Raw genomic sequence first — 23,326 nt, forward strand, 5'->3', positions numbered from 1 at the left:
ATCCGGAACGTTGATAACCCCATCCTTGCAATGCTGGTCTATATATTAAACCGGACCGGGATAACTACCGGGTTTTCTTTATAACACTGGTGATTTAGTCAAACCAGACCGGGTCAATAAACACCGGTTTGTAATGTGCCGACAAGTTGTAGTTGAAAAGCAAGCCGGGTCAAGGACGCCGGTTTATCAAAAAAATACTAATGAACTTCAACAAATAAAACTCAAAAAGGAAAATATGCAAGGCTTTTTACGAGCCGCCAGGCTCCAAATCGAAGCTTTTCATGGGCTGCCAGGCCTCTGAGTTAATCGATTTAACAAAGCCTTTTAAGATGGGCCTCCAATTAACCAATCATCGTTTTAACTTTGACAAGTTCAGGGTCTATAAAAGATTGACATGTTAAACATTCGATGGGTCATACCAGGATTACCTAGACAGGAGTGGCTTACTTGATGAAGGAAGGTTAACCCGGGTTTTTAGGTGAATACACCAGGCTTCCAAGCCGTGGCTTGATAGCCAATTACAAGGGTCCTTTCAAACTCTTTTTTGCTTTGCAAAAAGAGCCCCCAAGTAACTTTGTGAGCTGTGCTCAGTGTGTGCCCATGTTTGAGTCTGTGCTTTGTGCAACACTCTCTTTGGCTCCACATATTTTTCTTTTGTGGCCTAAATGCCTATCAAGAGGTGTAGCTATGGTGTGATAACAACAAGCCCCCTAGTGATATCCCTTCGTGGTTTCAAAACCGATCAAGAGGTGTAGCTGTAGTTCAAATATGACCAAGCCCCCTAGTGATATTCTTTATATCCGTGCAACTGCTAAGACCGGATTAATAAAACTCCGCTTTGTCAGTTAACTCGTATAACACACACAAGATGTAAAAAGAACAGATACCCCGCTTATAACGGAGGCTCCGGTTTATTATATGATATATACACTATCATAAATATGTACAGATGAAGAGCCTATGGCTTCAAGTATAGTAAGGCCGAAGGAGAGCTATGTTCCATGGCCGCTTGGTCTCCTCCTCCGATTGACGTGCGTCTTTATGCTCTTGAACATCAATGAGGTAGTAAGATCCGCTGTGCAGATTTTTGCTGACCACAAAGGGTCCTTCCCAAGGTGGGGATAACTTGTGCATATCAGTCTGATCATGAATGAGCCGGAGCAGCAAATCGCCTTCTTGAAAAGTTCTGGTTTTAACCTGGCGGCTGTGATAACGTCGGAGATCTTGTCGATAAATCGCCGATCGTGCTGCTGCAAGATCACGCTCTTCATCCAACAGGTCCAGAGAATCCTGACGTGCCTTCTCATTATCAGCTTCAACATAAGCTGTCACACGGGGCGAGTCGTGACGGATGTCACTAGGAAGAACGGCCTCCGCTCCATAAACCATGAAGAAAGGTGTGTAACCCATAGACCTATTGGGTGTGGTGTTGATGCTCCATAACACAGAAGGTAGCTCCTCAACCCAACAACCCAGTGTCCGCTTCAAGGGAACCATAAGCCTGGGTTTGATACCTCGTAAAATTTCTTGATTTGCCCTTTCTGCTTGACCATTAGACTGGGGGTGAGCCACCGACGCTAGATCGAGCCGGATGTGCTCATGTTGACAAAATTCTTCCATCTCCCCCTTTGTCAGGTTAGTGCCATTATCTGTTATAATGTTGTGTGGAAAACCAAACCGGAATATCACCTTTTTGATGAATTGAACCGCCGTGGCTGCATCACACCTGCTGACTGGCTCTGCCTCCACCCATTTGGTGAATTTATCAACTGCTACTAACAGGTGGGTATTTTTGTCCTTAGATCGCTTGAAGGGTCCAACCATATCAAGCCCCCAAGTTGCAAACGGCCACGTAATTGGAATCATCCGCAACTCTTGAGCCGGAACATGCGCACGGCGGGCGAATTTTTGACACCTGTCACACCTCTTGACTAAATCTTCCGCATCAGCATGCGTCGTCAACCACTAAAAACCGTGGCGAAAAGCTTTAGCAACCAAAGACTTTGAACCGGCGTGGTGACCGCAGTCCCCTTCATGGATTTCTTGCAAAATCTCACAACATTCTTGAGGAGAAACACAACACTGAATTGCTCCTGAAACGCTGTCGCGATGTAACTCCCCGTTGAGTATGGTCATGGACTTGGAACACCGGATTATCTGTCGAGCCAACGTTTCATCGTCTGGTAACTGGCCCTTCATGTAAGCCAGATATGGGATTGTCCAATCCGGTATGGCATGCAGAGCTGCCACCAACTGAGCCTCCGGATCAGGAATAGCCAAATCTTCTTCGATTGGCATCTTGACTGACGGATTATGCAACACATCAAGAAAGACATTGGGCGGGACCGGTTTACGCCGGGAACCAAGACGACTTAAAGCGTCCGCCGCTTCATTCTTCCGCCGGTCTATATGGTCTACCTGATAACCCTTAAAGTGACCAGCCACTGTGTCCACCTCTCGCCGATATGCAGCCATGAGTGGGTCCTTAGAATCCCAAGTGCCAGACACCTACTGAGCCACTAGATCTGAATCGCCAAAGCACTTAACTCGGCTCAAATTCATCTCCTTAGCCATCCGAAGACCGTGGAGTAAAGCCTCATATTCAGCTGCATTGTTAGTAAAAGGGAACAATAAACGAAGGACATAACAAAACTTGTCACCTCGTGGGGAAGTTAGTATGACTCCAGCCCCCGAGCCCTCCAACTGTGTGGACCCATCAAAATGAATAGTCCAATATGTATTATCTGGTTTCTCTTTAGGTGCCTGTAACTTCGTCCAATCATTGATGAAGTCCACGAGTGCCTGGGATTTGATCGCTGTGTGGGGTATATATTTGAGCCCATGAGGTCCAAGCTCCACTTGGCAATCCAGCCAGTTGCTTCTCTGTTTTGAATGATATTGCCCAGATGAGCTGAAATGACCACTGTGATGGGATGGTCCTGAAAATAATGTTTAAGCTTCCGGCTTGCCATAAATACTCCATACACCAGCTTCTGCCAATGCGGATACCTCTGCTTTGACTCAATGAGCACCTCGCTGATATAATAAACTGGCCGTTGAACCGGATATTCCTTGCCAAGCTCCTTGCGCTCTACCACAATGGCTACGCTAACAGCCCGGGCATTAGCAGCCACATATAGTAATACCGGCTCTTTATCGATCGGCGCTGCAAGCACGGGCGGTTCGGCTAGCTGCCTCTTTAGATCCTCGAACGCTTTATCAGCTGCCTCGCTCCAGACAAAGTTATCTATTTTCTTGAGCATCTGATATAAGGGAATGGCCTTCTCTCCAAGGCGACTGATAAACCGGCTCAAGGCTGTAATCCGGCCGACCAGACGTTGAACATCGTTGATACATGCCGGTTTAGCCAAGGATGTAATTGCTGCATTTTTTCCGGATTAGCCTCAGTGCCTCTGTTTGACACCAGAAAACCCAAGAGCTTGCCTGCCAGGACACCAAAGACACACTTCTCCGGATTGAGCATCATCTTGTAAACCGGGAGATTGTCAAAGGTTTCTCTCAAATCATCTATCAATGTCTCCTCCTTTCTGGACTTTACCACAATATCATCCACATATGCATGAACATTGCGCCCAATTTGCTTATGAAGGCAATTCTGAACACATCGCTGGTAAGTTGCCTGGGCACTCTTGAGTCCAAAAGGCATGGAAACATAGCAGAAGGCTCCAAAGGGAGTTATGAAAGCTGTCTTCTCCTAGTCCTTAACTGCCATCTTGATCTGATGATAACCAGAATACGCATCCAGAAAACACAAACGGTCACAACCTGCCGTTGCATCAATTATCTGATCAATGCGAGGGAGAGCAAAGGGGTCTGCAGGTCAAGCTTTGTTTAAATCTGTATAATCCACACACATACGCCAAGTGCCGTTTTTCTTAAGAACCAGCACCGGATTAGCCAACCACTCTGGATGAAAGACCTCTACAATAAACCCTGCGGCAAACAGACGGGCTACCTCTTCACCAATAGCCTTACGCCTTTCTTCATTGAAGCGGCGGAGAAACTGCCGGAACGGTTTAAACTTAGGATCAATGTTAAGTGTGTGCTCAGCGAGTTCCCTCGGTACACCTGGCATGTCAGAAGGTTTCCATGCAAAGATGTCCCGATTCTCACGGATGAACTCGATGAGCGCGCTTTCCTATTTGGGATCCAGGTTAGCGCTGATGCTGAACTATTTGGATGAATCGCCAGGAACAAAGTCAACCATCTTAGTATCTGTGGCCGATTTAAACTTTAATGCCGGATCGTGTTCCGTAGTTGGCTTTTTCAAAGAAGTCATTTCTGCCGGATCAACTTGCTCCTTATAGAATTTCAGCTCCTCCGTGGCACAAGCCAACTCAGCATAAGCCGCATCACCTTCCTCACATTCCAAAGTGATCTTTCTGCTTCCATGTACTGTGATAGTCCTCTTATGACCTGGCATTTTAAGCTGTAAATAAACATAACATGGCCTTGCCATGAATTTAGCATAAGGCGGCCGCCCAAACAAGGTGTGGTATAGACTTTTGATTTTTACCACCTCAAACATCAATGTTTCTGACCTTAAATCATAAGCATCTCCAAAAGCCACCTCTAAGGCTATCTTGCCAACAGGATATGCAGACTTACCAGGCACCACGCCATGAAAAACGGTATTTGACGGTTTAAGATTCTTATCTGTCAACCACATACGACGGAATGTGTCATAATACAGAATGTTGATACTTCTTCCGCCATCCATGAGCACTTTAGTAAACTTGTATCCCCCGATTTGCGGGGCTACCACCAGGGCCAAGTGACCCGGATTATCAACCCGAGGTGGGTGATCCTCCCTACTCCATAAAATGGGTTGCTCAGACCAGCGTAAGTACTGAGGCACTGTCGGTTCAACAGAGTTTACTGCCCTTTTGTGAAGTTTCTGATCACGCTTACACAAACTAGTGGTGAAAACATGATATTGCCCGCTATTTAGCTGCTTGGGATTGCTCTAGTAACCCGACTGCTGTTGTTGCTACTGATTCCCCTGATGGTTGTAGCCTCCCTGGTTGCTTTGGTGCCCTTGATTGATGTGTCCGGTTTGGTTGCCTTGAAACCCTGAACCGGAACCACCACCTCCGTAACCCGACCCGTGGAAACCACCTCCTGAACCGCCGGGCGGGCCATTATCATACTGGAACATATTGGAATTCTTGAAATCCCGCATGATATAACAGTCCTTCCAAAGATGCGATGCTGGCTTCTCCTTTGATCCATGCTTTGGACAGGGCTGATTTAACAGCTGCTCCAAATTGGGGCCTGGACCTCCTCCCCTCTGGGCTGCTTGCCCTTACGGCGCTGGCCATTCTCCCGAGCATTGGTGTTAGCAACAAAGTCCAAGCTGCTGTCGGCCTTGCGCTTATTGCTGTTCCCAGGGCCTGCCGGATTAGGCTGCTGACCCTTGGCGTTGCTATTCTTTTCCCCTTTCTTCGGTTTGTCCTCCTCTGAATCCGGGTCCTTGGTATTATCTGAATCGGCGTATTTAACCAAAGCGGCCATGAGCGTTGACATATCGTTGCAGTGACGTTTGAGCCTTCCTAATTTCTGTTTGAGCGGCTTGAAACGGCAATTGCCCTCTAATGTTAACACTGCGGTGTCTGCATTGATACGATCTGATGAGTGCAAAATCGCTGAGACCCGTTTAACCCAATGGGTCGTGGACTCCCCTTCCTCTTGGACACAAGCGGCCAGATCCACGATTGAAATTGGCTGCTTACAAGTATCTTTGAAATTCTGGATAAACCGGTGCTTCAATTCGGCCCATGATCCGACAGAGTTAGTTGGCAAGCTCTTCAACCAAGTACGAGTTGTTCCTTCCAACATCATGGTGAAATATTTAGCACACACTGCCTCATCCACATCTAACATCTCCATTGCCATCTCATAACTCTCCACCCATGCCTCTGGTTGCAAATCGGCGGTGTAATTTGGTACCTTACGAGGTCCCTTGAAGTCCTTGGACAGTCTCACATTACGCAAAGCGGGGGTGAGACATGGCACCCCTAAGGAACTGAACACCACACCTGGCTCTACTGAAGCCGTAGGGTGAACCGGGGTATGTTGTTGTGCTCCGTGTCGAGCTGCCAACTCGGCCTCTCGACATGCGCGGCCGTAGTCCACAACATCCTGCGCATTAGCGCCTCCCCCTACCGGGTTGTTTCCTCGCGGTGAATTTCGGCGACGTGCACTGCTGGACACAGATGGTTCATCCTCCACGTGTCTGCTATAGCTCCGGCTTGGACGGGGAGTGGAATGAATCCGCTCACGACTGTGTGAATATGCCTGCTGTTGATTTAGCACTGTTTGAAGGAGATCCCTGGCCCGACATGCTTCCACCGCAACTGGTGACTCGTCGTCGGTTGGGAGGGCTACCAGGCGTGAAGCAGCGGCCACAATATTGTCCAGCGGGTTGGAATAATGCCCGGGAGGTGTTGGTACATATTGTGGCACAACGTTGTTCTGGCAAGGCGGGTCCATCATGCGCGGTTGAACCGGCGCTCCTGTTCCTGGTGCCTCTGCCCAGTTTAGTATGGGTTGGTTACCAACTCCTGCTCCTGGTGTGTTGAAGAGATTCTGCGGCTCATAAACCGATGGGAGACGCGATCGGTACCTTCTTCTCATGACTTCCTCTGAAGCATTCTGAGCCAGCCTAATCCGGTAGGCCTGTGCTTCCAATTCAGCCCGCTCTGTAGCCATCCTAGCGTTCTCTGTCGCCAGGTCCACTTTAGCCTGAGCTATCTGATCTTTCACCTTTGCAATCTCCGCATTGTGCTGATCCCTGGCTGCTGCATCCACCTCTGTGGCCATCAACGTTGCCAAAGCGTCGAACAAATCAGACAGGACTTGGGCTGGAGGCGGCGTAGAGCTTCCTGCCCCTGCCGGTGTAGCCGTTGTTGAACCGGAGAGCATTGCTGCGGCGGTCGATGAATGAGGCGCTGATTGTGTGCCGGCCATGTAGATGGCGGCCCGGTTTGGCAGATCAGGGAAATCCGGAATACTGTTGCCCTCAGATCCTCCATCAATCCGGCCGTCCTGCAACTGATAAAGCGATTCGGTCTCTCCAGAAGACTCGTCATCAGAATAGACCACAATCTCTCCATCGGACACCGGCCCATCCTCGTATCTTGATCCATGGATGACACCTACGAAAACATGCCTTGCCTCAGGCTGAACCGGCGAAGGACTTGCACGCCGAGCCGTTTCGATGATGTCGGTGCAGATGTCCAGCTCAGGGGCTGGTTCGCCGATCTTGCCGATGAAGACGTGAATCCCACCGAAGGGGACCCGGTACCCGTACTCGATTGAATCGGCCTCGGGACCCCATCCTGCATTGTCGATGTAGAGCTTGCCGCGACGACTCTTCGTCCTCCGGCCCATAGCGTATCCCTTAAGTCCATCAAAGCTGCCCTTCAAGAACTCAAAACCATCGTGCGATAGCCCCACGGTGGGCACCAACTGTCGTGGGTGTGTCACGGCATATGTCCTTGTGAAAGGACTTAGTCATGGAGCCATCGCTACGGGTTAGCTCAAAGGGGTTAAACCGGACAAGGGACACGGGGATTTTATACTAGTTCGGCCCCTTCAAGGAAGGTAAAAGCCTACGTCTAGTTGTGATTGGTATTGCTAGGGTTCGAAGGCCAGGGAGTGAATCCGCTTTGTCTGGCTCTCGAGTTGTTGTCCGTCCCTAAACCGCGGCCGGGTCATCCCTTTATATACATAGGTTGACGCCCGCCGGGCTACAGAGTCCCGAAGACGGATCATAAACGTATCTGGTTCGGTCTCTATCCTTCCTATCTTATAATACAAGTTACATGACTAGGTCGGTTTACATTTACAGGCTTTAACCCGCCTTTGGGCCTTGGGCCTTCGTGAAGCGCCATCATCCTTGCATCTTCATGGGCTTCTAATCTTCAAGGAGTTAACCCGGCTACATAAGGCCGGTTTACCTCCAGTAGTAATATCCCCAACACCAGCCTTTGTGCCTGTCGGTGCTGGAAGTACTCCTCCCACGACGTGTGGTTGTCGGCGGCGTACTGGGGGAGGGCGCGTGCTCCTCCGTCAGGGACGCGCACACGCGGTCGACCTCGGCGGCGAAGATGCCAGGGCGCGCGTCGACTTCTGGCACCGGGGGGATGGGGGCGCCCCCGTTGCTGAGGCTCCACCCTGTCGGCCCGACGCGCATGTCTGGCGGCGCCGGGATGTTGGCTCGAAGAGGAGGTTAGCCTCCTACTGCTGGAGCGAGCGGCGGCCGAAGACATTGGCCACCGCGGCGTCGCCGGGGAAGTGTTCGGCCATCGCTAAGGGAAGGGAAAGGAAGGAAAGGGAGGCAGAGCTCGGCGGCGGACGGGAAGGAGGCAGAGATCGGCGGCTGGTTTTGGGCTCGAGCTGGTGTGGCCAGCGGCGAGGGGGAGCCGCTGGTTTTATAGCCCGCGTCGTGTGTACGCTTGGTGGGAGGGGAGGCGCCGCCCGTGACGCGCCGCCCGTGACGCGCCGCTCGTGAGAAATCAATGGCAAGGCTGACCGGCGGCAGCCTTGCCATTGATTCCCCGCGGGAAACTGAGGCGTTCTGGGGGAAGACGAGGCGCGGTGTCTCTAACGCGGCTGGCCCGCGGCTCTTTCGCGCCAAAACCGCTCTCCCCGGTGCCCCCGGGCGCCCCCAGCGCGCCGGATCGGCCTGGGTTCGCCGACGCTAGTTTCGGCTCAAACCGGCGAAAAATGGGCTCCTGGGGGCGCGACTGGGCTGATTTTTGGGCGCCGGCGCGGAAAAAACGCCTAGGGAGGGCCTGTTGGGGGTGCGACAGGAGATGCTCTTAGGTTTAGGCTGCCTTGGGAAGTCCTCCCACCTCCTTGGCCACCACCCCTTAGCCATATATAAGTAGATCAACCCCTTGACATTTTCCTTGGGTTTATCTAGTTAAAAGTTAGCCATTGTTGTAACTTCGTGTACTTCGTTTGTGTCCAACGACCAGGACAAGACCGTTTTTGAAACCCCACTTTATCAATATTTCATATATATTCATAATATTCAGATTGCCTTATCATATTCTTTGTAGTTCTTCAATTGCTTGGAGGAATAGACCTTCGTGATCAGGCTGATCATGCTTCTCGCATCGTCAGTAACCTTTCGGAGGTTGGTTTAGCGATTGCTAAGGCGCAACGTCATGCACATTTGTAGTCGGATCGTCAAAGTCGACTCCACCAAATCGATAGTTATCATCTTACTAAAAGATTGGGACCCTCGCTTCTATCAGCAATGTACACTTTTTCTTCTTAAATACATGTTTTGAACACTTTTTTGAATACATGGTCGACATTTTTTCAAATACATGGTAAACGCTTTTTAAATAGCAAAAACTAATTTTTCACATACAATGTACAATTTTCATATACATTAGAAACATTATATATATACATGATTAACATCTTTTAACTTTAGTATTAACATATAAGAAAAATATGTTTTGGATGTGTACTTTTATTTAATGTATGTTGTACATCTTCATCAGAACATTTTTATACATGTTTATCATTTTTTAAATACATGATTAACTTTTCTAAAAATATATATGTTTTGAGGACTATTTTTTCATACAGATCATACATGTTTTGTCTACCATAGGACATTTTTTGTTTACTTGTTAAAAATTAAAATAGATGACTTTATCAGATATATGTTTTAATTCTATTTTTTCATACAAATATACATTTTTTGTATACAAACATGTTCCTTGTGAACGTCTAACATTTTTCGAATATATGATTAACAATTTTTCAGTTGTATTATTTATGTCTATATTTTCATACAGGTTATAAATTTTTCAATACTCGTTTAACATTTTTTAAGTACAGGATTAACAATTTTTTTACCATACATCTACATTTTGTAAACATATTGTACATTTTTGTATACATACGGAACACATTTTATACATGTTCAACATATTCAAATACATGATTAACAGTTTTTTGAACACTTTGAACATTATATATATATACCTTATACAATTTTTAATACATGTTAGACATTTTTTTAAATCTCCACTACTTATAAAAGAGCAAACTTGTTGCGATACATTTTATCTCGCGCGTTCAAGTGCCTCCGGCCAACGGCCCAAATCTTTCCGCTGTTGAGCTCAACTCAATTCAAATATCAAACCATCCAGCTTTTCCCATTGCAAAGGAAATAATATCACATCATTTATCTCCTCCCATACAATCGTGCGTTAGAAAGGAAAGAAAAAAATCACGGCGTCCAACTCCCATAATAATACACCACGTTACAAAGGAAAAAAAACTACAACACATGCTATTAGACAAAGGACCATGCATGTGCAAATCTCGATTGTAAACCTTAGTGCTTCCCATTGTTTTTCTGCAACACATATAAGGTTGTTATTGATCAGATTAAGTGAGGGTTGGCATACTATCAGTAAAATATGTTGATGAAAAATAAACACATTACAGATTCAACAGATTAATTCGAGTCACATGGAAAAGCCATTTATCCAAATCAAACATGATTAAGAACTAGAAAATATAGCAATTGTATATATTTTTCATGTATTTAGTACAGCCAAATTTGATTTATTCCTCATATGCATAACAATACTTCCTCCGTTTCTTTTTAGTCTGCATATAAGATTTGGTCAAAGTTAAACTTTGTTAACTTTAACTAAGTTTATAAAAACTATCAAAATTCACAATATGGAATCAATATTATTAGATGCATCATGAAATTAACTTTCATACCATATAGCTTTTACGTTTATAATTTTACATAACATAAAATATTTTTTACGGCGATTATATATTTGGGTAATGCGCCGGAAATAAGACAAAACTTATGGAACATAAAATTACGGTGCATTGATGGTAAAATAAAGGGGGTGGAGAATAAATATTCCTCACCCAGGGTGACGAATAGCGCGTAACATATGGGCTAACAGAATATTATTCTGTTACCCTAGTTGAACTGATGAATTCAAGCGGTTGAACTGATGAAATTCGAGCGGTTGAACTGATGCTTTTCTGTTGCTGTTAAAAATCGTCTTCTTTAGTTTAATTTTTTTGCAATTTTTTTTGTCGAAATGGGGCGTGTAATATATTGTTGGAAAGCTCTTGAAATCCACATTACAATCTTATAATTGTTTTTGCAAAAAAATTATGATTTAAGAGCAGTTTTGAAAAAACCATTTTTTCAAAACCGAAAACGCGAATCATATTTTGGACTTAATTTTCAAACGGTTCGTCGGAATTGAGCAAATGAGATGTCGTTGGAAAGATTGTGAAAATCCGCATCTTCCATATATCTACTATTTTTTCAAATTCTATATGATTTAAAAGTAATTTGAAAAACGGTGAAATTTCGGGCGAAATGTTTTTTCACTGTTTTTTGCAAATGGTTTGTCGGATTAACGCAAATGATACGGCGTTGGAAAGCTATGGAAAATGCGCAACTTTTGCGTATAGAAAGTTTTTTCTAATTCCTTAAAGTTTAAATACGAATTCAAATACAGTTAAAATTGGTTTTGAACGCGGTTTTTTTAAAAAGTTTATCGAAGTGAGGCAAATAATATACCGTTGGATAGCTATCGAAAATGCGAAACTTAGTCATGTTGGACGTTTTCTCTACTTCGCAACCTTTTAAGAGTAATCTTGAATACGGCATGACGGATTCTGCTGTTTTCTCGTCTGAAAAACAGAGTAGTCGTACTGATATATGTGTATGTTTGTAGTGAGCTATTTTTTGTAGAGTAATTTTAAATGGTTCCGAAAAAAGTTATCGAAGTGAGGCAAATAATATACCGTTGGATAGCTATCGAAAATGCGAAACTTAGTCATGTTGGACGTTTTCTCTACTTCGCAACCTTTTAAGAGTAATCTTGAATACGGCATGACGGATTCTGCTGTTTTCTCGTCTGAAAAACAGAGTAGTCGTACTGATATATGTGTATGTTTGTAGTGAGCTATTTTTTGTAGAGTAATTTTAAATGGTTCCGAAAAAAGGGTACTTGTACTGATGCTTGCATGAGTTTGTACTAAGCGTGTTTTCACTAACTAGACTTTGCTTTATTTTTTGGGTAATATTTTTCTCGTAAATTTTCAACGGTTTACTGTATCCTAGCCCTGAACTAGCATGGTTTATATTGTTGAACTGAATGTTATTGTATCATCACCCCTGTACTTGCATGGTTTGTCTCATCGAACTGAATGATATTTTTTTAACAAGAGAATGTTTTTTATTCTTTTTTTTGAACTAAACATTTTTTACAACGATATTCTGGGCTTCTCTTATTTTGCGACTTGTACTTTTACCATTTGAATTGCATGGTGTTTCTTTTTTGCTTGAACTTTTATAATTTGAATTTCTGTCACTTCTTTTATTCTGAACGGACCACCGTCTTTAACTTGTACTAATCAATATTTTTAATTAAACCATTTTCCTTTGTAGATCGGACCACCGTTTTTGTTTGTACGGATCAGTTGTAGAACTTGTAGAACTTGAATGTCAACGTCATGGAATTACACTTTGGACGGATCACCCTCTCCCATCTGGACTGACCACAAAACTTGCATCAGGAAACTCACAAAAACAAGGACGATTACAACTAGATCGACGAGAATGTATGAACCATACCATTTTTAGCTCAATAAATACTATACACAAAACAAGCAGAACTTATTAAACAAGATGTTTTTGAAGTTTCTCACATTAACACTTTTTTATAATACAAAAACGAATGGTTCACTTTTACCTCCTCTTTTTAAAGTATTACAAACTGATGAACTAAAATAAAATGGTGAGCACAGTGCATTTTTGTACCACAGTTGGTAATAGGGGCACAATCCATGTGAATTGTATAAAAGGTAAGTACCAGCAAAAATGGATTACTGGTGTTTTTATAGAGTTTGTAGTACCATCACAATCAAAGTTCATACTGACATAAGCTCTGGTCGTGCTCCGGCCAGAAAAACATACGTAACTACACTGCGGCCAAAGTATTACAAACTGACAAACATAATCAGCCACCTCGCTAGAACAGAGCATCTCAAACGCCTCTACTCCTGTTGCTTTTCCTTGTGCAGGAGGCTGTTGACAGAGCACGCAGTAACATAGGGGGCCATGGTAGCGACACGCGCAGTGACGCATGTCTCCGAACTGATGGTCGCGACGAACTCGGCCACCCTGAAGCCACGGGGTTGGACTGAGCATGTCGCTGAAGTTGAGTAGAACATTTAGGAATTAGGATAACTAGGAAACAACAAACAGGTGAAGAAATCATGAAGTGAAATGAGTTATAGAAGATAGTATGCATTACACCTTGCTGATTTCTCAACTGAAACTGTTTACTACACAACTGCCATATTTGACTGAGCTACCCTGAAGTTGCTGGAATGGACAAAAGTCTTGATCAGAATCTCACCAACGTTTGACACTAGAATGAATTTCTGAAAACTTACCCAGTTTGGTTAGCTGCTGACTTGAGAAGAGCCATCCTTTTTGCATCGAAGAGATGCTATGATGTACTGAGCAATTGCTTTTTCTGATCTTACAAAATTATGTCTGATGAATCTCTCTAATATGGATGTGTGAACCTTCCAAAATTACCTGCGAACCACCATGAGATACAAAACCAGCAGCAATCAAAACCTATGTTGTCAGTAGGTTCGACCAACAGCAATCAAAACCCCATTCTAGACATTAAATAACCTCAAGACTAATTGAACTACAGGATAACATTGGAAGACTGATCCATGGATTATTGTCTCAGCAATCTCAAAGCCTATATCTAGCAATTGACCAATGAAATGAACACTCGAGTCGGTAGCTTTATAAGTTAACAATTGCCAAATTTGACCAAAAATGGTCAACCATACAGCTCCAAGAGATGGAACGAACCTATCATTTCAAAAAAAATAGTGGCTTTTTGTTGGTGAGCACTCCTGTTTCCCTTATTTGAACGTTCACAAGGTTTCTTCTGAGTATAAAAAAACAAGAAATAAAGTGTTCTGTTCACATAGGTGTTAGGAATAGGCAACTTGTATTCCCATGAGGCCATAGGCCGATATATATATACATGTACAGGTGTGGAACATATGCAGGAAACCCCTTATACAACGGGATAAATACAAAGGGGTACATGACTTATATTATAACTCTAACACCCCCCCTCAAACTCATGGTGGATGAACAACACTGAGTTTGGAGAGATAAAAGCCATGTTGTGCTCTAGTCTGAGCCTTCGTCAGGAAATCCGCCAACTGTAACTCGGAAGGCACATACTGAAGAGCAATAACCTGATCCTGCACAGCAGCGCGCACATAGAAAGCATCAACACCAATATGCTTGGTGAGCTCATGCTTCACAGGATCGCGTGCAATGCTGATAGCACCTGTACTGTCAGATAAAAGCAGAGTCGGTGTAGTGACAGAAACACCAAAATCCTGAAGTAACCACCGTAACCAAGTCACCTCTGCCGTCAAAAGAGCCATTGCTCGCAACTCAGCCTCGGCACTCGAACGGGAAACTGCAAGCTGTTTCTTCGTCTTCCAGGCAATGAGAGAACCACCAAGAAAAACACAGTAAGCAGAAAGTGAACGGCGATCGGAAGGATCACTAGCCCACGTAGCATCCGAATAGGCCTGAAGCTGTAAAGAACTGGAGCGAGGAAAGAATAGACGGTGAGAGATCGTGCCTCGAAGATATCGAAGAACACGAAGGAGATGACTATAGTGAACCGAGGTGGGGAGCAGAGACAAACTGACTCAGAATATGAACCGGATAAGAGATGTCCGGACGAGTGACAGCTAGATAGACAAGACTGCCAACAAGATGACGATAACGCGTCGGGTCAGGGAGAGGATCACCATCAGTAGCACGGAGGTGAACATTGAGCTCCATAGGAGTCTCAACAATGCGCTCATCAGTAAGAGCAGCACGAGCAAGAAGATCCTGGATATACTTTTCCTGGGATATAAAAAAGCCATCAGAGGTAGAAGAGACTTCAATCCCAAGAAAGTAGCGAAGAGGTCCAAGATCAGACATAAGAAACTGCTCACTAAGACGGGCCTTTACAAAGGCAATATACTCGGGGTCATCCCCCGTGATGATCATGTCATCAACATAAAGAAGAAGAAGAGTCCGACCACGAGGAGAAAGGTGAATAAACAATGCTGGATCATGAGCACTTGCTAAAAAACCAGCAGCAGTGATCACAGAGGCAAAGCGCTCAAACCAGGCGCGGGGGGCTTGTTTAAGGCCATAGAGAGAGCGACGAAGACGACATACCATGCCATCAGGAACAGAATACCCAGGTGGTGGCTGCATGTACACCTCCTCACGCAGCTCACCATTAAGAAAGGCATTCTTAACATCAAGCTGAGATATAGACCAGTGGCGTGCAGAGGCAACGGCAAGAAGTGTACAAACAGTGGTCATATGAGCCACAGGAGCAAAAGTCTCGTCATAATCACGACCATGCTCCTGCTGAAAACCACGAGCCACAAGACGAGCTTTGTGACGCTCAAGAGAACCATCGGAGCGAGTCTTAACCTTGTAGACCCACTTACAAGTGATCGGACGGACGCCGGGAGGAAGAGAAACAAGATCCCAGGTACCAGTGCGTTCAAGAGCAGCAATCTCCTCTGCCATCGCAAACTGCCATTCAGGATGAACAACAGCCTGGCGGTAAGAAGTCGGCTCAAGAACAGCAGCACCAGCGGTGGGAAATCCAAAGCGATCAACAGGCGGACGAGGACGAGAACGCAAGCCATAAGTAGGCTGAGAGGAAGATGATGACCCATCCACAGAGGCATCGACTGGTCGTGGACGACGAGTGTAATGCTGAGGAAGAGATGGAATAATAGAAGGAGGAATCGGCAAGGTAGAATCAGGGGGTGGCGACGAAGAAGTCACCGGAGATGAAGGTGTAGAATCCGGTGACAGACTGGGAGAGGAGACCGGGGAGGAAGTCACCGGAGATGAAGGTGGAGAACCCGGTGACATGCTAGGCGAGGAGACCGGGGAGGATGGTGGCTGCAAATCAACTAGATGTGGAGAAGGAGAGGAAGTGGAACAGAGAGATACAGTCTCGGCGGGGGTGATAGGTGAGTCAGGAAAAGCGAGAAAAGAGATATCCTGCACTGAAAAAGTCGAGGAAGATGGGCGTGGGTAGAAGGGACGAGACTCTTCAAAAGTCACATCTCGAGAGATACGCATCCGACGACCAATAGGATCCCAACAACGATAGCCCTTATGCTCATCACTGTAGCCTAAGAAGACACACTCAACAGACTGAGCGGTCAGTTTGGTGCGTTCGCGAGGGGCAAGAAGAACATAGCAAACACAACCAAACGAGCGAAGCATCGAATAATCGGGAGAACGATCAAAAAGTCGCTCGAAAGGAACACCACCCTGTAGAGCAGCGGAAGGCTGTATATTGATAAGATAGGTGGATGTGGAGACGGCCTCAGCCCAAAAATGAGGCGGGAGAGAGGCAGCAATCATCAATGCACGAGCCGTCTCAAGAAGATGTCGATGCTTTCGCTCAGCCACACCATTCTGAGCATGAGCACCAGGACAAGAGAATTGAGAGAGAGTCCCGTGCTCAGCAAGAACACCACGCAACATCTTAGAGATATACTCGCCAGCGGAGTCAGCACGAAAAACACGAATGGGTGAAGAGAACTGAGTATGAACCATGGCAGCAAAACGCTTATAAATAGACAACACCTCAGAACAAGAAGTCATGAAATAAAGCCATGTGTAACGAGAGAAATCATCTATGAAAATAATATAGTATTTATGACCACCTTTCGAAGCGAAAGGGGCCGGACCCCATACATCAGAATGGACTAAATCGAAAGGACGCTTAGACACTGACTCACTATGTGAATATGGTAACTGAATCTGCTTGCCAAGACGACAACCCTGACACTCTAAAGAGACATCTCCTGAGACAGACCCCAGAAGGCCTCGACGAACTAAAGAAGACAACCGAGAACCACACAGATGACCAAGTCGATGATGCCACTGCTGGAAGGAACCAGTGACGGAAGCGACAGAAGCGGAAGAACTGGCGATGGTGGTGGCAGCAGAAGGAACATGAAGCCAGTCCAACTCCCAAAGACCCTGAGAATCACGGCGGCGAGGGCCAGCCCCAACCAGAGTGTGCGTGTGACGGTCCTGTACAGAACAAGAGTCAACGTCGAGGATGACGCGACAACCAGAATCCGTAAGTTGACCAGCAGAAAACAAATTCATGGTAAGTCGAGGAACATGAGCAACATCAGGAACAAAATAAGGAGTAGTAAGATTGCCTCTACTAGCAACAGAAAGTGGAGTACCATCAGCAGTGAAGACATGAATAGGAGAATCCAGTGATCGAAGAGAGGACAAAGTGGAAGAATGAGAAGACATATGAAAAGAAGCTCCAGAGTCCAGAACCCATGGGGATGTACCTGACTGTGTAGAGGGTGATTGCTCAGTGCGGGAAGCATCAGTCACAGAACCGGCAGTACCCGTCGAGGAAGAACCTGAAGCCGCGAGCAGACGCTTAAGTCTCAGAATATCCTGCTCAGTCAAAGCAATGGCTGAAGCTGTCGAGGTAGATGACGAAGTCCCTGAAGATGATGATCGAGCTTTGCGCAGGTGTTTCTTCTTCGTGTAGCACTGAGACTCAAGATGACCATCATTGTTGCAATAGGCGCAATGTGGACGGGGGCGACCTGAGCCTCCAGAAGGAGTGGGCAAGAGCGGCGGAGCACTCGAGCGAGAAGTGGTCGATGGAGCAGGTGGCGTAGGAGCGCGAGTAGCAAGCACAGAGGGAACCTCCAGCAAACCAGCACCACGTAAGCGAGTCTCCTCAGCACGGATCTCAGAAAGCGCCTCCATGAGAGAAATACGGCCACGAGCAAACAACTGAGCACGCCGGGGCTCAAACTCCTTACGGAGCCGAGACAGGAACTCATAGACGCGATAAAACTCCAAATTGGCCTGGACAGCCTGGCAACAAGGGCAGGTACGACACCCAGCACTACGGAGAGAATCAAGCTGGCGCCAGATAGCAGAACTCTGTGCATAGAAGTCATCAACAGTAGAGTCACCCTGCTGAAGAGCATGCTCCTGACGGATCACAGAGAGGTATAAGGCATCACCAGAGGGCTGATAGCGCTCACGAAGACGGGTCCACATCTCAAAGACAGTAGGAAGACCCAGAAATTCAGAAGCAAACTGAGGCAGAACACTAGCAATGAGAACAGCTGCAGCACGAGCATCATCATCAAGCCACTGGGTGTAAACAGACAGAGCACCATGATACATCTGAAGAGCCTCCTCATAAGCCAAAACCCTCTCATCATAAGCACGATCAGCAGCCTCATCAGCAAGCTTAGCCGCATCCTTGGCGACCTGATTAGCATCCGTAGGAAGAACCGATGGAGTGGGCGGAGTAGGGGCCACCGGAGGAACTGGACGTGGCGGACAGCAGACCTCGCCAGAAAGAACACCCCAAAGACGGATGCCACGCATGTGAATGCGCATGAAGCCAGTAAACTCGGTGTAGTTAGTACCATCAAAGATCACCAGACAGCGAGGGACAGCAACATAGCCCGATGCAGCAGACATTTTTTTTAGAACCGACTAGAGCACCAACAGAATCAGGCGCGAGATCGGGATCGGGAGTAGCTTGGGCAGGAGGGCGCTGGCGACTGGATCAGAACCAGGGAGATCACGGCGGTAGAATCCAGCGTACGTCGTTGACTCGATGGTTGGTTGCTAGATCGATGAAGCCAACTTGTTCCTGGGCTGGAGTCCCGCGCGTGGAGACAGCTGTTGCCTGCCGTGTGTAGCCCGGATCGAAGCGGGCGCTGCTCCACCGTCCGAGCCCCGCGTACGCCTGCTCCTCGCGATCTCGCTCAAGTCGCCGGCTACCCGTAGTTCGCGCGCGTTGCAGTCGATCGTGCGGTCGTGACAGAGCGACGGCCACAGAGGACGGTGGCGTCGCGAGGCGGATCAATCAGCACGAGTTGCGGCGTGCAAAAAATTGACCTAGCTCTAATACCATGTTAGGAATAAGCAACTTGTATTCCCATGAGGCCATAGGCCGATATATATATACATGTACAGGTGTGGAACATATGCAGGAAACCCCTCATACAACGGGATAAATACAAAGGGGTACATGACTTATATTATAACTCTAACAATAGGCATTACTCGTTAGAACAAACACCTATCAAGCATCATTTTTGCAACCAGATAAACATGACTTTTGCTTCTTTTTGTACGAACTACTTTTTGCAAAAGGAATTTTTTTATGCAAGAGTAGTGTCACTGGTTCATCCATGCAAGGAATAAATTCACTTTTTAATAGCACTACCTGGTAGCATATGTGTGCGTGCGCGCATGTGCTTTAATCAATCAGTGATGATGGACAACACCCCTATGTACCGTGCTTCCCATTTTGAACACACATTTTTTAACACACACATTGCCTGTTTCTGGGGTTCTTAATGAGCTGATGATACAAAACATGTTGAACTGAAATTTGGACTTCCAGGACTAGCAAATGTTTTGGGTTCTTTTATGAACCTTTTTGTTATTTTTTTTCTTAACTAAAAACCAAAATTACAATCACAATACACACATGTACTACACAACAATGTGCGTTTGTACTGTCCATGTAAACGAATTAACCAAAAACAACTAATTTATGAAGGAAACCATGTTTATGTTGCTTAGTACACCATGTGATGTAACTACAAACTCCTTTTCTCTCTGAAAAAAGCATGATTCACAAATGACCTACATTTCTAGCATCGGTACATACTTGTCATGAACTGATAGAATTACTCAAGTAGACCAAATTTGAACTAGATTAGAAGAAATTCTACAGAGCATCATTTCTAGCATCAGTACATACTTGTCCTTTTACGGACTGATGGTAGATATACATGGCAAACTGCTATACCACCTACAGAGCATCATTTTTCTACGAGAAAACACAATTCATCATTTATCAAAATTACGAGTTTCTTTGGACATAACCAAAACAAGAATTTGAACAGCAAGGAGGAGCACGGCGACGGGCGTGTGGCCGGGAGGTGGAGTGGGGCGACGGTGGAGGTGGTGGAAGGTTGGCCCGAGGGTGGTGGCGGGCATTGCGTCGGGGGTTGACCCGCTTCGGATTTGGTGGAGTGGCCTAGAGTGAGTTTTTTTCTTTTGCTTTTTTCTGCTTGGTGTACTGGTTCATTCTGAATCTAACAGTACATTTGTCTTGTAGATTTCCATTTGTCCAAAACAAGAAGGAAACACTCCAATACTTAACAACTAATCTATTAGTACATCCGGAACAATTTCAATTTTCAGAACAAACTTCCATTGATGTGTTATACTCTGAATCTGTATATAGGACATGATGGGTCTCAAGCTACTTTCAAAATAGGTTGCATTAGGGGAGAAATTACCTCTACCTCCTGCTTGGATAGAGGATACGTACTTCCAATACATGAACAACAGAACTGAAGTGGTTCTCTTCACCAGTCTGCAGTTGCTCCAGCCTCCCTCGTGCTGCATTCAGAGAGAAAATAAATTAGTGATAGAAAGGAGATTTAGAGAGGAAGAGAAATAGAGGAGGAGGGCATTATAATGAAGTGCAAGATCATTCTTTACTTGCAGCTGAGAAATGGACCAATGGTTAACTATAATGAAGTGCAGACATAGTGAAAAAGCAAACTCTGAACTATTACTTGCAGGTAAGAAAATGTTCAAAGAAAAATGAGATGGCGTTCTCACTGTGTGGGTGCTCAATGGGTGCAGCGCTGGGTGAAGATGGTGGTCGCAGTTCCACTTGGACTGCGGTCAGAGCTCAACTTGGATGCATGGATGCTGTAGCCGAAGAAACACCATGGAGCTTTTCTGAAAACAAACTCTAAACTTTTCTGGAGATTTTTGTTGAGCTGAAGTACTTAAGAAAATACCTGATGGCATCACGAAAACAAGTGTCTAAATCATTTAGCAATAAAAGCGATGGTATGAAAAAATTGAATTAATGTTTTTCTCTCATTCTGATGGTACGGAAGAAACACCGTATTTTTATGAAACCGCATGAGTTCTGGTTTTTTGAACTCCTCCAGTGCTTACACATGAACTGAGCAATAAGCAACATAATATTTTTTCTCTAAACTTTATAGGGGATAAACACTTGAACTTATGAAATGGCAGCACACCACGCATCTGCTTCATACCTCTGTCTCGTTGCTCGCTGTGGTACACTTGCCACCTACTCGTTGTCGCCGGTCGTACCCTACACACATCATTAACCAATTAAGCACGCACTGCAACACACCTGGGGTTGTATCTTCAGTACACTTTGAACTGATGATATAGTAGATTAGTAGCACAAGAAAACAATTCTGTAGTCACATCTTCAGAATTCTATAGGTACACCCCAGGACTTTTAAACTGATGACATGGTTGTTTTGGGTAGGGTGGAGGTGGAACCTTACATCTCATTTCAATTGAGGTTCCATGTGACACTTGCTTCCCATTTCATCAGTACTAGTACGACTCAACAATAAATTCAGAATTGTAGCATCGTTAAGGAAACAATGTCGAGAGCCACCATCAACGGACCGCCGCCAATGGGATCCTCGGGAACCCCGCTCATGGATGAGCAATAGCCGCAAGGAGGAGCCCCGCTCATGGATGAGCAGAACATGCTCGTAAATGAACTTTTTGGGAGGATTTATATTCTTATGTGTGTACTGTTGTTTTTGCAGAGTGGACTTATGTTCTTATGTACTTTGAACTCTAAAGTCACACAACACAAAAGCCAATGAGCTTTTTTCATTTTTCTTTCACATTTTGAACCACTGAGCTTTTTTTAAGGTGAACTTATATTTTTCATGCACCTTCCCATTTTTCAGATCATACTATATTTCAAAGCCAGCTGTAACACAGCTCAGTTATTTTGCATGAACTTTTTTAAGGAAAAGCTAGAAATATTTACTCAAAGTTCAGTAAAAGATTAAGGGAAATAATTGCAGTGCCAATAGCGAATCCTCTGCCATTTTAGTGTTCATGCTCAATCCTAATTTCAGCATCATTATCAAAGGAGTTAAAATCCTGATTTGCAAGTACCTCTGGATGCATCAATATACACTTAGCTAGGACTAGTTATTGTGAAATTAAAACTAAAAAGATTGTCCAATTCTCAGAAACATAACAACAAAGAGGTTATGGGCAGCAGAGCACATGTGCTAACCAAAATTCAAATGCACGCCTATCGCAATCTAAAATAATTATTGGAATCGAGAGAATTACAGAGGGATTTCTTCCATTCACAAAATCCATGGCATACATGCTGCAAGTATGGGTGAGAGAGAGGAGATACGAACATGGGGCGGTTGGAGAGTACGGTCGCTAATGTTGCTCGCTGACTTGCAACGGAATACCATAGACCGACAGGTCGCTGGACGGCCAGGGGCGATAGGGTTGGACTGCTGGATGGAGCGGCAACCGAACCCGCATTCTGCAGCCCGTTCAACCTCCCTTGTGCTGCAGTTCAGAGAAAAAAAACTAGCAGGAGAAGAGCAGTAGAGAGGGAAGAGGTAAGACGGATGCATGGACTGCTGCTGGTTTTATTGTTGAACCGCAGCTAAAGACACGGCAGCTGGGATGCCCTCGCGTGCGTGGAGTTTTGAGCAGAGGCGGCGGCCGGACCTCACACTCACGGCGGCGAGGAACGCGTGCACCCATCGGATCCGGCGAGCTGGGAAGCCCCTGGCAGGGGTAGCCGCGGGGGAGGACGAGGCACGGCTATGGCCAGGGCGGCCGACGCGCTCGACGGCGCGATCCAGCAAGAGGCGCGCAGTGGAGGGAGGGAAGGAGGTGGCCGGAGCAAGGGGAAGAGGTGGCCGGCGGCGGGGAAGAAGACGGTTTGCATCCACTAGGCGACCGTCGTCGACGTGGGGGAAGGAGGAGGCCGACGCTGGGGTAAGGGACGCGACCGACCGTGGGGGAGAGGGAGGCGGCGCGTGGGAGCAGGGGGCGGCGGGCGGCGGCGCGTGGGAGCAGGGGGGAGGCGGGCGGCGACACGTGGGAGCAGGGGCCGGCGACCGACGACGCGTGGGAGCAGGAGGCGGCGGCCGCCGGCGCGTTGGAGCAGGGGGCGGAGCCGTCGGGGAGGGGTGGTTCGAGAAGATGCTGGGGAGTGGGTGGGCTTTCTCTGTGTTTCGGGTGGGGGGTGGACCACCTTGTAAAATGGATCGGGCCCTTATAGAGGCGAGG

The 23,326-nt window shown here is 46.1% G+C and overlaps 1 protein-coding gene across 3 annotated transcripts; it reads right to left on the minus strand.

Moving 5' to 3' along the window:
- Positions 1-10,262: 10,262 nt before the first annotated feature.
- LOC125513068 lies at positions 10,263-23,172 on the minus strand. 3 transcript variants are annotated; one of them, XR_007285652.1, is made up of 7 exons: positions 22,435-23,172; positions 21,283-21,341; positions 20,831-21,015; positions 20,503-20,605; positions 13,498-13,645; positions 13,358-13,426; positions 12,851-13,253 (listed from the first exon to the last, which is right to left on the minus strand). XR_007285652.1 is itself a non-coding variant. In XM_048678118.1 (5 exons), exons 4-5 carry the CDS (start codon positions 18,659-18,661, stop codon positions 17,175-17,177), a joined length of 1,212 nt encoding a protein of 403 aa, XP_048534075.1. In that variant the 5' UTR covers positions 18,662-20,605; positions 20,831-21,015; positions 21,283-21,341; positions 22,435-23,172; the 3' UTR covers positions 16,791-17,174. The 3 variants fall into 3 exon arrangements, 1 of the variants encoding a protein (XP_048534075.1); XR_007285653.1 differs by lacking the exons at positions 12,851-13,253; positions 13,358-13,426; positions 13,498-13,645 and adding an exon at positions 10,263-10,408; XM_048678118.1 differs by lacking the exons at positions 12,851-13,253; positions 13,358-13,426; positions 13,498-13,645 and adding an exon at positions 16,791-17,221 and having other exon boundaries at positions 17,497-20,605.
- Positions 23,173-23,326: the final 154 nt, after the last annotated feature.

This window comes from Triticum urartu, chromosome 1 (assembly GCF_003073215.2).
Source record: "Triticum urartu cultivar G1812 chromosome 1, Tu2.1, whole genome shotgun sequence".
NCBI lineage: Eukaryota > Viridiplantae > Streptophyta > Magnoliopsida > Poales > Poaceae > Triticum > Triticum urartu.